The sequence below is a fragment of the Ursus americanus genome, chromosome 3 (genome assembly GCF_024610735.1).
Source record: "Ursus americanus isolate L20-20 chromosome 3, mUrsAme1.1.p, whole genome shotgun sequence".
NCBI lineage: Eukaryota > Metazoa > Chordata > Mammalia > Carnivora > Ursidae > Ursus > Ursus americanus.
The window spans coordinates 397,893-413,356 of record NC_142129.1 but is presented as its reverse complement, the minus strand read 5'-3'; the positions used below and the strand labels follow the sequence as shown (position 1 = coordinate 413,356).

Below are 15,464 nucleotides of genomic sequence, written 5' to 3'. Positions count from 1 at the left end.
GCAGCGATCTCGGGGGGGTTTCTTTTAAAGTTGGTCACTTATCAGTGCACTTTGGTGCCCATGGGCTACGTGGGGGAGGTGCCCTCTGTGCAGCCGAGGCTGTGGAATGGATCTGAGAGGTCTTTATCTTCACATAAGGTGGGCTTATAGGAAAGTTACAAAAACCTGCCCGTCACATCCCACTCTTCCTTCTGTCACTCCATCCTCTCTCTCCCAGTCTGCGTGTGAATGTCCGTGCTTTCCTGCCTGAGAGGAGGTTGCAGAAATGATACTTTATCCCTAAATAGTTTCGTGTTGGTTTCCTAAAAATAGGGTTGTTCTGCAGCTGCAGTCCAGCCTTGACCAATAGGAGGTTAGCATGGGAGTAGCCCAGCATCTGATGTGCGGGTCTGATGGCCATTCCACGGCCATCCCGATGACATCCTAGTTTTTTTTTTTTTTTTTAAGATTTTTTATTTATTTATGTGACAGAGAGACAGCCAGCGAGAGAGGGAACACAGCAGGGGAGTGGGAGAGGAAGAAGCAGTCTCCTAGCCGAGGAGCCCGATGTGGGACTCGATCCCGGAACGCCGGGATCACGCCCTGAGCCGAAGGCAGACGCTTAACGACTGCGCTACCCAGGCGCCCCGACATCCTAGTTTATACACAAAATAAAACCCAGGCACGAATCTCATTTGGTTCTGGGACAGTTCCTCAGACATTTTTGAAGGGCTTAGGGTGCTCCTCAGTTTGAGTCTATGTGATGTTTCCCCACAATGAGTTTCAGGTTTGCTCTGACCTGCGTCACCCAGCTCCTCCACTGCGGAGTCACCGCTCTCCCTGTCTGATTCCCGTGTCTGTGGGGAGGGACACGGACACTCCATCAGCGCCCCACGCGCAGCTCCCCAGATCCCCTGCTGGGTGGATATTTATCAGCAAGGCTTGCCTGCAACCATTATTGGGGTGATTGGGAAATGGTGATTTGCTAGTCCTGCCCTTTGTTTTCTGTTACTGGTTGACTGTGCCCTGGTAGGAAGGGTTTCCCTTCTCTCCTGGGCAGGCACTCATGTATCTATTTAGGACGTCAAGTGGACACATGGCTGTTGACTCTCCTCGGTTGGGTCACACCCTCTGCTGCTCGGACGTCCCGGGGGCATCCTTCAGGCTGGCTCTTGTATTTTCTGGCCTCATTCTATGAGCCCTTCTTTACTTTCTGGTACAGTAAACTCCGGAATCAGCCATTTCTCCAAGGAGTCCTGGCTCCAGTCAGGAGAAAAGTGCTGAGAAACCAAAATCTGGGCAGTAAGACGTGCTCGCTGGGCAGGACACAGCATCAATACCCGCTTTGATCTCTGCCTGTCATAAACCCGGTGCTGGCCACACATCCCTAATGCCAGGGCGACCCTGGTTCCCTCCACCCACCTGTCAGTGGGAGGCCTGGCTTCTCTTACCTGTGATGTATGCTTACGTGCTCAATCCTAGAGTGCACAGAGCATTTTGTGGTTGTTAACTCATGCCTTTGCTCTTGTTGAGGAAGGATGTGAAGGGCTAAATACATTGAGTTAAAAAGGAGTTAAGCTCCTCTAAGCTAAAAATTTGGGCTTTTACTAAACAGCCAAGTTTTGTTTTATAAAAATCTCAATCCAAGGGGAATATGTAACCATATTATTTGTTCAAATTTATATAATCTTTTTAGAAAGGTGGATTATTGATTTCTATGGGGCCTGTCTTAACAGCCTGCGGTTGAATTAGCAATATTCAACTTTGTTAAAGATAAACACCTGTCTGTATATTCTCTGAGTTCATTATTGGCCATTTGGGGAAGGGGAAGGGGGTTCAAAGTGTATCAGGATCTCCAGGGTGAATGCTCACCTTGTAATTTGTGAGGACAGAGCTAATGCTCTGAAGAGTGTCCCTCACTGCTGAGACTGAGTGAGAAAGAAGAAAGAATGGAGACCAACCGTATCTACCCCTGTCCCCAGGCCGGCTGTTCAGATGGAAGCATCAGGTTACACCAGCTGACATCCGAGTGCCCTCTCCTGCAGTGGGACGGCAGCACGGACGGCCACGCAGTCACAGGCCTACGCTGGTCCTTGACCAGACCTGCCGTGTTTCTGGCCCAGGATGACACATCCTGTATTTATATCTGGGATCTGCTGGAAAGCGATCTGGGTCCTGTAGCCAAACAGCTCATCTCCCCAGACAGGTGAGTCTGAGGGTGTCCCTCCCAGGCAGTTCTTCCAGAAGCGTCCATGGTGGTTTATGGGTAAGGCTGCTACACTTCAGACTGTGGTTATTCATGCTTAAATTTAAATATTTTTATATTTACATATGTAAGTAATATTTTGAAAACCACTTTAGGTTATTTCACATTTAGTCCAGAATAGTCTGTGGATTAAAGAATTCACACACTACTATTTTCCTATGATTATCATTCTCTTTATTTTTTCATTTATTTGAGATGGAGTGAGGGCAAGAGAGTGGGAGAGCGCAAGCTGAGGGGGGGGCGGAGCAGCAGGCAGAGGGAGAAGCAGGGAGCCCGACGCGGGACTCCATCCCAGGACCCGGGGATCATGACCTGAGCTGAAGGTAGACACTTAACCGAGCCACCCAGGCTTCCCCCCACCCCCCGTGATTATCATTCTATAAATAAAGGAAGCTTTTTGTGAGCTCCTTAGTTGCATTCATTTATTAGTCTTTTATTTTTATTTATTTATTTATTTAAGATTTTATTTATTTATTTGACAGAGAGAGACAGCCAGCGAGAAAGGGAACACAGGCAGGGGGAGTGGGAGAGGACGAAGCAGCCTCCTAGCAGAGAAGCCTGATGTGGGGCTCGATCCCAGAACGCCTGGGATCATGCCCTGAGCCAAAGGCAGACGCTTAACGACTGAGCCACCCAGGCACCCCTATTAGTATTTTAAATTCAGTATTTGAGTGATACACAGTCTTCCTTCTGGTTTCTAACAAGGGATCCTACATGGGAATTAGTAATTCACATAGTTTCACCTTAGTGTCATTCTTCTGCCCTAAAATGATGTCCCAGGCAAACCAGCCCCATGTGCCTCTGCAGTGAATAAGGTGAAACCCAGTCATGCGAGTAGCTATTGATGTGCTTTAAATAATCCCGTTTTTGTTGTTTTGTTTAATTGAAAGTTGAAATACGTATCAAGCTTTCACTATGAAGGGCTCTCTCTTGACCCCACTTTGTCTCTATACCTGTTTTCTTTCTTGAGATTTTCTGTTTCTTGTGAATACATTCTCCTGCTGTGAAATGAAGGCTCCCAAGACCCGGGGAGAATGGGGGCCGCCCAGCTGTATCCCACATCCCTTTGTAGAGGAAAGACAAGGACAAGCGGTGATGGAAACCAGGATATGGTTTGACAGACGTTAGGATACACCAGTAAGACCTGAAAAAATGAAGACCCGTGTGTATTTAGTGCAACTACTAGGTACACTTACATGATTCTAATTATTAAAAAAATGCATCATCAAAATCCAGACTGATTGACATATAAACACAGAATGCACACACAGTTTATTCCCCAAAGTTTGTCAGTTATTTAATAAAACGAGCGTTTACCGAGCACCTACTGTGCTGTGGGCAGCACTGCAGGGTACAGCGGTGAACCAGCTGGCAGGCTCATGTCCTGATGGGGCAAGATGGGTAGTAAACAAAATAAACTAGCAAGTCCCACAACTTGTGACGGGGAGAAATAAACAGGGAGGGATCAAGTGTGGATTTTCAGTGGGGCAGGGAAGGAAGGTCTTACCAAGAAGAGGGGAGGTTTGGGTTCTCCTGGGGTCAGGGCAGGGGACCTCACCCTCCCCATGCCCTCGGTGGCAGTGGGGACCGGCCGGCGTGTCCGGGTCTCGGGAGAGGGCAGCACGCTGAAGCTGCACAGAGCAGGGGAGCTGCTGAGGCAGAGCAGAGAATGATGTGGAACATTCTTTTGTACATGCCTCCTGTTTGGTTAGCAGCAGTGTTCAGTTAAAGAAGTAGTATTCCCAGAAAGGGCTCAGTGTTTCTTCAGCTGCAGAGAAGAGCAGCAGAAGAAGAAACTAACAGAGTCTAAAAGGCACGAGTTTAAAGGAAGAATTTACCACATTTAGGTGAATTTAGACCCGTGGTGATAAGTAACCTGTGGCTCATGGTCTGGGAGCAGAAGCCGGCCAGGCGGTGAGTGTGTGGGCAGCAGGCGCTCTGGGCCAGCTCGGATGGGGCGGCAGCTGCCTGTGGAGCCCGGACTGTGCCTTCGGTTCTCTGCCCTCGGCTTGTTCTGTCTGGCTCGCAAACTCCAGGGGCATTTTACCTGGAGCGTCACAGTGCAGTCTGGTGCTTTGACATCTGTTTTCGTGTAGACCCAGCTTCGCGGTGCCCCGTGGAGCACGCCGTGTGGTGCCCGCGTGTATCGCAGTCGCCGTGCAGCAGGAGCTTTCATGTTTGTCACCCGCTACTCATGTTTCCACGTTTGTGGCAATTAAGCTTGACTGTGTTTTACACTAGTCACTGAACGGCGGGGTTGAAGTACTAAGTAGTACTAAGTGACGACTAATTTTTTTAATTTAAATTCATGTGAGTTAACATATAGGGTAGTATTAGTATCAGAGATAGAGCTCAGTGATTCATCAGTTGTGTGTAAACCCGGTGCTCATTACATCACACGCCCTCCTTAATGCCTGTCTCCCAGCTTCCCCTGCCCCCTCCCCAGCAACCCTGTTTGTTTCCTAGAGTTAAGAGTCTCTCATGGTTTGCCTCCCTCTACGATTGTAATTTTTCATGGTTTGCTCACCTGCCACGAATCGTGCTGTGGCTCTCCAGAGCGTGGCCTGTGGGTGGGTGTAGACTGACTGGGCTCGGAGGGGCTCAGTCAGGTCCCTGTCAGGGTGTGCTGTGCTTGCCTCACAGAGGCCTGGGAGTTGGAGGAGTATTTGGATTGTGGGGACGGATTTACGGAGTATTAGTGGGTGCTCAGACCCTATGGGGCCACAATGGGGATTCTCTGCTACCTGCGACTGCTGGCATCTCCCTGGAGGGGATCACTGCTCCTGTCCTGTGCCAGTCATGGATCCCACCAAATCATGGCCCCTGCAGGTGCTGTTGCTGGCGGCCCCGGTCATTATGAGGAGACAGGAGGGGCGGGAGCACTGAGGTCAGTATGAGGTGGGCATGGTCTCAGCCTTCTTGGAGAGTAAAGGTGGGATGAATGTGTGACAGAGGCATTTCAGGGGTGCTGGGGATCCCTGACCAAATCAGGCCTAGTCAAGGGATCTGGTTGGGGCTCGGGGAGACCTCTGGGGTGACGCCATTGAGGCAGGTCTCAAAGGATAAGTGGAAGTGAACCAGAGGAAGATGGGAGGAGTAGTGTCCCAAGAGGCCGGCACTGCAGGTGCCGTGTGGGAACTGGGATTTGGGTGGCCTTGAGCAGCCAGCGGACCTCCAGCAGACGTGGGATCCACGTCGCCAAGTGTCTGTCAGCAGTCTGTGAGGGGAAAGGTTAGAGACAGGACCCAGTCAGAGAACCTGGTCAGTGAAGGGACAGGAGAGGCAAGATCAGGGCTGTGGGGCTGACTCCGCGTTTCTTTTTTTTTTTTTTTTTAAAGATTTTATTTTATTTATTTGACAGAGACAGCCAGCGAGAGAGGGAACACAAGCAGGGGGAGTGGGAGAGGAAGAAGCAGGCTCCTAGTGGAGGAGCCTGATGTGGGGCTTGATCCCAGAACGCAGGGATCACGCCCTGAGCCGAAGGCAGACGCTTAACGACTGTGCCACCCAGGCGCCCCATGGCTCCGCGTTTCTTGCTGGGCACTCGAGGGCCACTGGCATCCCCATTCACCAGAGGAACAAACTGGATGGGAGGGTCTAGCGCTCAGGGCATCCAGCCCAGGTGTCTTGCGGCAGCGCGTCCTCTGCTATGATCTGTGACTCTCACAAGCAGTCTGCAGAAATGCGGAAATACATTTTCTAAGTGGTTTCCATAGATTTTTATATGTTTATTTCTGGCCTAACCCTTCATTTGACTATTACCGAAATTCGTAGAATTTTCCTTGCTTTTTACTCCTTCCTTGGAGGATAGATAATTTGGGAGACTCATGATCACACAGCATGTGCTTCTTACTTTCAGGCTGGTGGCCATGACAGTCGTGGGTGAAGCAGAGAAGGCCAGTGGCAGCTTCCTGGCCCTGGTGCTGGCTAGAGCCTCTGGCAGCGTGGACGTCCAGTACCTGAAGAGGGCGTGGGCAGCCCCCGTGGGAGACGAGCTGGGGAAGCTGCGACTGCTCTTGCAGGAAGCCCTGTAGAAGGGGGGCTGTGGAATAGTGGGCTGTGGTCTTGGGCACAGCAGACAGGGCCAAGTGATGACCCACTTGGGAAAGACAGTTATATCCATGTGCATGTACATTGATGTAGATAGAGGACATGTATTCTGTATGTAACTTATTTTTCAAGAATGTCACCTCAGTGTTCCCAGTAAATAAATCACTATTTTTTGAATGGAAACAACAAACATTTTAGTGTATGACTGAACTTGAGAGGAAACTTGAGAGCATCATGTCAATTATGTTCTTCTCCGAGAATCTTTCTACTTATTTTTAGAATAGCTTTAAAATATTAGCACATTATATTTTAAACAATCTACCATGAAAACGTACTTCAATGAACAATTTTCTTAGTCCTGCAGAAAAGAACATACTCAGGTATAAATTAAATGTAGTTACATCATTGAAATGACCTCTGCCAATCGTGTTTTCTTAAAACTTTCTTGGGCTTCTGTTGGCATTATTTGAATGTCAGACACATTTTACATTATGCTTTAGTATTTGAAAATGTCTGTATAAAAATAACCCAAGTAAATAAATGCTCTTGGATTTTGCACTCAGTTATAACAGAATTTCAGGGTGAGATCCAAGAAAGCCCAGGATGGTCCCCTGGCCAGCACCCAGTGTCGCCTCGCACAGTGATGCGTGAGGATGGTCAGCGAGGGGCCAGTAGGGCTTCCTTCTCTCTGGCCAGTGGAGCTTCCACTTAAGCACCAGGAAGAATCATTGCAGAACATGAGCGTCTTTTACCCGGGAGGGGTCTGGGAGGCTGACGCCCTGGGACATTCCAGAGCATTTGTCACCTTGTGTAAACGTGTGTGTGTCTGACTTGTTCAGTTGATGTGCTCTGCCTCCTTCTCTGGACCAGCAGCTCTGTGGACAGAGGTGGGTCTCTTTTTTCTCACCATCGTCTCTGAGGGCTGTGTGCCTGCGTCGCACGCAGTAGGCACTCAGCCAGTGGTGAAAGAAGGAAGAAAGGAATGCATGGCAATCGAGTGAGTTAGCAGTGTGGCTGTCACTAATACGGAGCAGAGTCCTATCAGAATGCCGTATTTCATGACTGGATGTGGAAATTTTAATTCTGTAAACAGCCTAGTCCCCTGACCCCTCATCTACCACCACCCTCCAGGTCCTTATTTGTGAAATTTGACCTAAACTGAAATTGAGAGGAAATTACTGAAATTACTCCTCTAGTAATAATGAGTGACCTCCAGCAACCTCCAGAATAAGACGACATCAAGTTAGCAGCCATACTAGCTCTTCTACATCCCAGTAGAGGCTCAGGAAGACACAGAAGGGACAAAGCATGGCCACCAAAAACTGACCCACTAATTAGGAGCAAATTCTAGGTGTGAGATCATTGGACTCCACTGAAAAGTGCCAATGACACCTAGGGATTGATGTCCTCCCACTGGAGCCTGTGTCTTGGACACGAGACTCTTGCCTGCAACGCCCATCCTCCCCATCCTCCAGGGGAGCTGCTTCTCCCTTCAGTGGATGCTGCTCTCTGCTTTACAGAGCTCCTCCGTGCCCATCATCAGCACCTCCTTCCTTCCATCCACATTGAGACCCCAATACCAGGAAATACCAAGAGGAAGATAAGTGCCAAAATATAATTTTGCCAAAATTGTCTTCAAGGACATGTGGGGACTAGAAGGGTCCCTCCAGCAGTCCTTACTGGAGAAGCCAGTTTTGGAGGGTTCTGCTCTTTGAATAGCTTGTTTAGAATATCTAAGGGACATTAAGGAACAGAAGAGGAGGGCCCATCTGAGTCCAGTGGTTCGGCACTAGAAAGAGTCTGCTTTGGGCTGGAGGTGTGCACAGCTCTTACCCAGTGTCTAGAAGGAGAAGGTCCCACTGGACCCTGCTTGTTGGCAACCACAGAGTCTGGACATGAATGCTGTTTGAAGGAGGAGTAGACCAAGAGTGATGAATATAGTGCCGCAAAATAGATGACTCGGCAAGTGTAAGAATATTATCCTGAGGACCCAGAAAGGGAGCAAAGTAAAACAGGCAAGCAGCAAACAACAACAAAACGATAGTCTGTAAGGAGAAATGGGTTCCATGAAAAGGAATAGAAAGCCACAGGAGAAAACAGATTTAACATTAAATGCTACAGAAAATGTGTAAAATAAGAGTTAAAATCCACACTGAAGATGACGAATGGGTATTTTCCATGAGGAATAATGGGTCAGTGGTGTAGAGACTTACCTGAGGAGTTTCTCAGATTGCAGAGGGACAAATTGATGGAATAGTGAAAGACCAGCGGCCCAAATTAGGAAGTATGGGTGTTTCTAAGGACGAACAATTGGCAAAGAAGTAATAATAAACAATTGTAGGAAGAACTTCCTGAGTTGATGAAAGACCTAAATATGCATGGCAGAAAGCTCACTGGGAGGTGATCCACAGACAGGAACAAGGTCAACATTGCATGAAACGTCAGTGTGCTCTCAGAAAGGAAACGTATTTTATTTTTCCTCTTTTTTTCCTCCTCTTTAGTTAATTGAGCATTTTTTATGATTCCGTTTTATGTCTATTGGATTAACACTTATACCTCTTTTAAAAAGTTGTTAGTGATTGCCCTCAGGCTTACAACATAGGTCTTTATTTAACCAGAGTCTGTCTCTGAATGATATCATGGGTGGTGGGTGGTGTAAGGAATGTTCCTCCTTCCTCTCATCCTGTGTGCATCTGCATATATTTTTCTTTATATGTGCTAAAGCACTCAATGTGTTGTTATTTTTGCTTTAGACAGCTGACTTTTCAAGTAATTCCATGTAGGGAGAATGAATTTCATCGTACCCTCATGTATCCTGTGCTTTCCTTTCTTTTTGTAGATGTAACACTCCTTGTGCCCGAGAAGCTTCCTTTAACACTTCTTGGAGAGTAGCTACAGTGGCAATACATTCCTGAGAATTTTGTTTGTCTAAGAAGGTCTTTATTCCTCCTCCACTTCTTAAAAAAACAGATCTATTTATTTATTTATTTTAGAGAGAGAGAGAATCTCAAGCAGACTCCCCGCTGAGCACGGAGCCTGATGTGAGGCTCGATCTCACCACCCTGAGATCCTGATCTGAGCTGAAATCAAGAGTTGAAAGACTAACCAACTGAGCCACCCAGACGCCCCTCTCCTCCTCTTTTGAAATGCATCTTTACTGGGTGTAGCATTCTGGGTTGACAGTTTTCCTTCAGCACGTCAAAGAGGTCCCTCCACTGTCAGCCAGGTTTCTGAAGAGAAGGGGCCTAGATCTTCATCTCTGTCCCTGTGTGCGTAATATGTCTCTTCTCTGGCTGCTTTTAGGTTTTTCTCTTTGACTTTTACCAACAATTTGCATATGATTTGTGGGTTTCTGCCCCCCCCCCCCTTTAAAAAAATTATCCTACTTGGTGTTCTCTGAACTTCTTGGATCTTCAATTTGGTGTCTATCATTAATTTTGGAAAATTCTCAGACATTATTTCCTCAAATATTTCTTTTCCCCTGTTCTCTCAGATTGCAGTAATGTGTCCATTAGGCTGTTTGATATTATCTCACAGCTCCTGGATAATATGTTCTGCCTTTTTTTCCCTTTCTTTTTTTTTCCTCTCTGTTCCATTTTGGGTAATTTCTCTTGACCTGTGTTCAGGTTCATGGGTTCTTTCCTTGGCTGTTTTGAGTCTAAGGGTGAGGCCACTGAAGGTATTCTATTTCTGCTACTATGTTTTTCTTTTCTAGCACTTACACTCAGTTACTTCTTTACAGTCGTCATCTTTCTGCTGAAATTTCCCATCTGATCCTATATGTTGTCCGCCTTTTCCATTATAACCTTTAATGTGTTAATCATAGTTATTTTAAGTTCCCTGCAAACTATTCAGTTAGTTCCAACATCACTATCAGATCCATGGTTCTTTTTTTTTTTTTAAGACTTTTAATTTTTATTTATTTGAGAGAGAATAGGGCAGAGGGAGAGGGAGAAGCAGACTCCCTGCTGGGCAGGGAGCCTGACGTGGGGCTCGATTCCATGACCCCGGGATCATGACCTGAGCTGAAGGCAGACACTTAACCGACTGAGCCACCCAGGCATCCCCTCACTATGGTATCCATGGTTCTGATGGTGGTTTTGTCTCTTAGGAGTATGTTGGGTTTTTTCTTGCTTTTGTGTAGGCTGCTTCTTTTTTAATTGAAAGTTGCATATCTGGTATAGGGTAGTAGAGACTAAGGCCTAGAAATGGCTAGCCTTTTCTTCAGCCAGGCCTTTCATGTAGGGCTTGAGTCAGTCTAATCAGGGCTTGGGATGTGTTTGGGATTTGCTGTTGCTCCAAATTTTTCTCATTTTCCTGTGGGTCCTGGGTGGATGGGGGGACTCATTTGTCAGAGGGTTTCTCGTGTCTGCTCCATCCTCAGTTTTGGGGTTCCCTCTGCACTTTTCCTCAGAGTGGTTGTTCCCTTAACAATAAGTGACTTGTTGCTTGATGCTCATCGGCCTGTTGGGGAGTGGACTTTGGGTTTCTGTTTCAATGGAGCCTGGTCTCAGGGGTGTTCCTGTCGCTTTCCTGGCCAAGTCCCAAGCTTAGCACCTGTTTTTGCCCCTGTCCCCACCAGGGATCCCAGTTTTTTTCTGTCCCTTCTAGCTACATGGTCATCACTTATTGTTGTGAGGGTGACAAGAATGTGCTTTTTTTTTTCCTTTAGTTTTAGGTAGTTAACATACAATGCAGTATTGGTTTCTGGAATAGAATTCAGTGATTCATCACTTACATATAAGACCCAGTGCTCACCCTAACAGGTGCCCATCCCCCATCTAGCCCATCTCCCTTCCGTCTCCCTCCAGCAACCCTCAGCCGCTTCTCTATCATTAGGAGTCTCTTATGGCTTGTTTCCCTCTCTCCTTTTTTTTCTTTTCCTCCTTCTTGTATGTTCATCTGTTTTCTTTCTTAAATTCCACATATGAGCGAGATCATATGGCATTTGTCTTTCTCTGACTGACTTATCTCACTTAGCATTGTACTCTCTAGCTCCACCCATGTCATTGCAAATGGCAAGATTTCATTCTTTTTATGGCTGAGTAATATTCCATTATATACATACTACTTCTTTATCCATTCATCATTCCATGGACACTTGGGCTGCTTCCATAATTTGGCTGTTGTAAATAATGCTGCTATAAACATTGGGGTGCATGTGTCCCTTTGAATTAGTGTATATGTATTCTTTGGGTAGATACCCAGTAGTGCAATTGCCGGATCATAGAGTAGTTCTATTTTTAACATTCTGAGGAACTCCCATACTCTTCTCCAGAGTGGCTGCACCAGCTTGCATTCCCACCAACAGTGCACGAGAGTGCCACTTTTTCCGCGTCCTCACCAACACCTGTTGTTTCCTGCGTTGTTGATTTTAGCCATTCTGACAAAGAACATGCCTTCTGACAGGTTAAGTCTTGTTCTGTAGACACGATGGGCTTTGCACCAGGAGGATGCTCTCAGGGCCGTGCTTCTGACAGTGCCTGCGGTGGGGGTCCAGGAGAGAAGCCTGGAGAGGTGCCCCCCAGGTCAGTGACCCATCTCACAACCTCTCCTGGCTCTCCCCAGCCCATTGCTGGTCCCAGAACATGGGCCCTTGTAGCTCCTGTGCATGTGCGAGGCTGCAGCCCGCCCATCTTCAGTGGCTTGTTGGTGCTGCTCAGAGCTCCCTGGAGCAAGACTGCACTCCCTCGAGGACGTTCTGGGGTTGGGAATTTGCAAAAGGCACAGGAACTGTGAGAAAGTGAGCCATATGGGGGCAGCAAACATCCTGCCTTCGCTCCACTCCCGAGTCCTCTGGGCTTCACTGTGCAGCTTGCATTCAGATTACAAATCCACGCACATTTGCAAAAAGTAGTACAGCTAAGAGCTCTCCTCTCAGAAATGTTATTTTAAAAAATTCACCAGAATCCAGTCTTTTCAGGGTGATATCAAGGGGGATAATCACTTTTATTTTCTGAAAGATCTTCTATTTTTGATAAGCACTAACGTGAAATACTTAAAAAACCCACAGTTAGGTAAAATCTTTTCTACAACGGAAGCCCTGTCCTTACAGCTCTTAGATTTTCTGACCACACTTGGTCATTTACCCTGACTCAGGAGACCCTCCCGGAGGCCTCCATGCATGGGTGGGTCAGGGTAAGCACTGACCACACGCGTGCACTTGGTGCTCCCCCCCAGGATCCCAAGGTCCTCAGTTCTGCAGGGGCTTTTACCTCAAAAAGTGAGCCAGCTCTACAATCTGAGAACCAGAGTTCACAGGGTTTACCTGCACCACTCAAAACAGAAACCTCTTCAAGCTAACAGTGCCCTTTCTCCAGCAATGATGGGCCATTTCTCCTCTCTAAGCCCAAGGGCTGTTCTGCTCTTACAGCAAAAAGCTACGTGTCTCTAAGGACTGTCTGCAGGAGGGGTGATTCTGTGGTGTTGGACGGGTGCAGCTGGGGAGGGAATGCCAGTCTTCCCTTGGAGCTGTGATGAGGTGGGAGGTGTAACTTGGGGGAGCAGGTGTCCTGCCCTGCAGCGGAGGTCAGCACCATCTGTGCGTGGTTTATGTGGAAAAAGCCATGAGAGCAGGAAAACAAACCCCAGGCAATTAAAAAGCTACCAACAGAAAGAATTTGGAATTTTGATGGTTTAGTTTCAAGCTTAATTATTACCTTTATAAACCTATGATAACAAAATTCTCTCTGGAGTATTGGAATGCACTACCTGGTTGTCACAAAGTCAAGGCTTTTACTTAAAAGGCATTTTTTTAAACTTTTTTTTTGAGCATATAATAATATTTTTTTATTATGTTTGTCACCATACAGTACATCCCTGGTTTTTGATGAAAAGTTCAATGATGCATTAGTTGTGTATAACACCCAGTGCACCATGTAACATGTGCCCTCCTTACTACCCATCACCAGCCTATCCCATTCCCCTGCCCCCTCCCCTCTGAGGCCCTCAGTTTGTTTCTCAGAGTCCATAGTCTCTCATGCTTCATTCCCCTTTCTGATTACCCCCCCTTTCTTTATCCCTTTCTTCCCCTACCGATCTTCCTAGTTCTTATGTTCCATAGATGAGAGAAACCATATGATAATTGTCTTTCTCTGCTTGACTTATTTCACTTAGCATTATCTCCTCCAGTGCCGTCATGTTGCAGCAAATGTTGAGAAATCATTCTTTCTGATAGCTGAGTAATATTCCATTGTATATATGGACCACAGCTTCTTAATCCAGTCATCTGTTGAAGGGCATCTCAGCTCCTTCCACGATTTAGCTATTGTGGACAATGCTGCTATGAACGTTGGGGTGCATATGGCCCTTCTCTTCACTATGTCTGTATCTTTGGGGTAAACTCCCAGTAGTGCAATGGCTGGGTCATAGGGTAGCTCAATTTTTAACTTTTTAAGGGACCTCCACACTGTTTTCCAGAGTGGCTGTACCAACTTGCATTCCCACCAACAATGTAGGAGGGATCCCCTTTCTCCACATCCTCTCCAGCAATTGTTGTTTCTTGCCTTGTCTATTTTTGCCATTCTAACTGGTGTAAGGTGGTATCTTAGTGTGGTTTTGATTTGAATTTCCCTGATGGCTAATGATTTTGAACATTTTTTCATGTGTCTGTTAGCCATTTGTATGTCTTCATTGGAAAAGTGCCTGTTCATATCTTCTGCCCATTTTTTGATTTGTTTATTTGTTTCTTGTGTATTGAGTTTGAGAAGTTCTTTGTAGATCTTGGATACCAGTCTTTTATCTGTAGGGTCATTTGCAAATATATTCTCCCATTCCGTGGGCTGCCTCTTAGTTTTTTTGACTGTTTCCTTGGCTGTGCAGAAGCTTTTTATCTTGATGAAGTCCCACAAGTTCATTTTATCTTTTGTTTCTCTTGCCTTTGGAGATGTGTCATGAAAAAGTTTGCTTTGACCGATGTCGTAGAGGTTGCTGCCTATGCTCTCCTCTAGGATTTTGATGGATTCCTGTCTCACATCGAGGTCTTTCATCCACTTGGAGTTTATCTTTGTGTATGTTGTGAGAGAGTGGTCAAGTTTCATTCTTTTGCATGTAGCTGTGCAGTTTTCCCAGCACCATTTATTGAAGAGACTGTCTTTTCTTCTTGCGCATACGATGACGTATTGTCTCTCTCTGCCCACTGGAAAGCAGCTGCAGGAAGAGGGGAGCTTGCGTAGGTCCCAAATCAGTGTCTGCATGAGTCTGTGTGCAGAGCTGCTCCCACGAGAACCCTCAAGACGTCTTTTATTCCTTTTCGTGTGTTTACTTAAGGGACTATAGTATTTGTACACAGTTCAGGTTCAGTATCCAACTGTTTGTAATCTGTTGCTTTTTAAATTTTCTGATTTTTTACATGTAACGGAAACAATCATATGTTGTCATTTCTAAAGGGCATTGTGGGTGAGCACACAGCCCTGCCTCCTTTCCCGTCTACACTGCAAAGGCAACAGCTTTACCCCAAGATCCCAAGCTCTAGGGCCCAAGACCCATCGGAGAGGATGCCGACGTGCTCACCATGCCGCAGACCCCCTCGGGGGCGGCTCTCTGTTTGTAAAGGCTCCTCCCCTCCTTCCCCAGGTGACCATCAGGGCCACCACCTTTACCACCATGGAAAACGGTCCTTCTGGCGGGCGCTTATATATTGATTTATTTATTATTTATTTTTCAGAGTGGGGAGGGGGAGAGGGAGAGAGAGAATCCCAAGCAGACTCCCCGCTGAGCACAGAGCCCGATGCCTGGATCGATTTCACAACCCTGAGATCATGACCCGAGCCAAAACCAGGGGTCTGACCCTTAACCGACTGAGCCCCCCAGATGCCCCTATTTATTTATTTTTATTAAGCAGGCTTGCACCCACCGGGGAGCCCAACACAAGGCCTGAAGTCACGACCCTGAGATCAAGACCTGAGCTGAGGTCAGGGGTCTGACGCGTAATCCACCTGAGCCATCCAGACACCCCTGTGTGGTGCTCATTTAATTCTGCCCAAACTTAACCAGTTGTGTGCACGTCTCTCTCCTGTTAGGCTGTGAATCCCTTGTGGGTGGAGATCATATTAATTAGTCTTTGAAGCACCCCTACCTCACACACACACTATTTGCTCATTGTAGACCCTCAAACTTCATCTGAAGGGTTATTTCTTAAGGCATTCTGATTTGTTTTAAAAGCGTTTAA

At 46.8% G+C, this 15,464-nt stretch overlaps 1 protein-coding gene across 4 annotated transcripts in view; it reads left to right on the top strand.

Annotated features, from left to right (window-relative positions):
* The window catches only part of DYNC2I1 (dynein 2 intermediate chain 1), a 57,214-nt gene extending 50,151 nt beyond the window's left edge, over positions 1 to 7,063 (top strand). For 2 of the 4 annotated variants that reach the window (XM_045792198.2, XM_087860645.1), the window contains exons 24-25: positions 1,962 to 2,185; positions 6,105 to 7,058. In XM_045792198.2, the coding sequence (XP_045648154.2) occupies positions 1,962 to 2,185; positions 6,105 to 6,279 (399 nt within the window). In that variant the 3' untranslated portion in view covers positions 6,280 to 7,058. Of the gene's footprint in view, positions 1 to 1,961; positions 2,186 to 6,104 lie in introns of all 4 variants that reach the window. The other 2 variants (XM_045792199.2, XM_045792200.2) reach the window with 2 other exon arrangements.
* Positions 7,064 to 15,464: the final 8,401 nt, after the last annotated feature.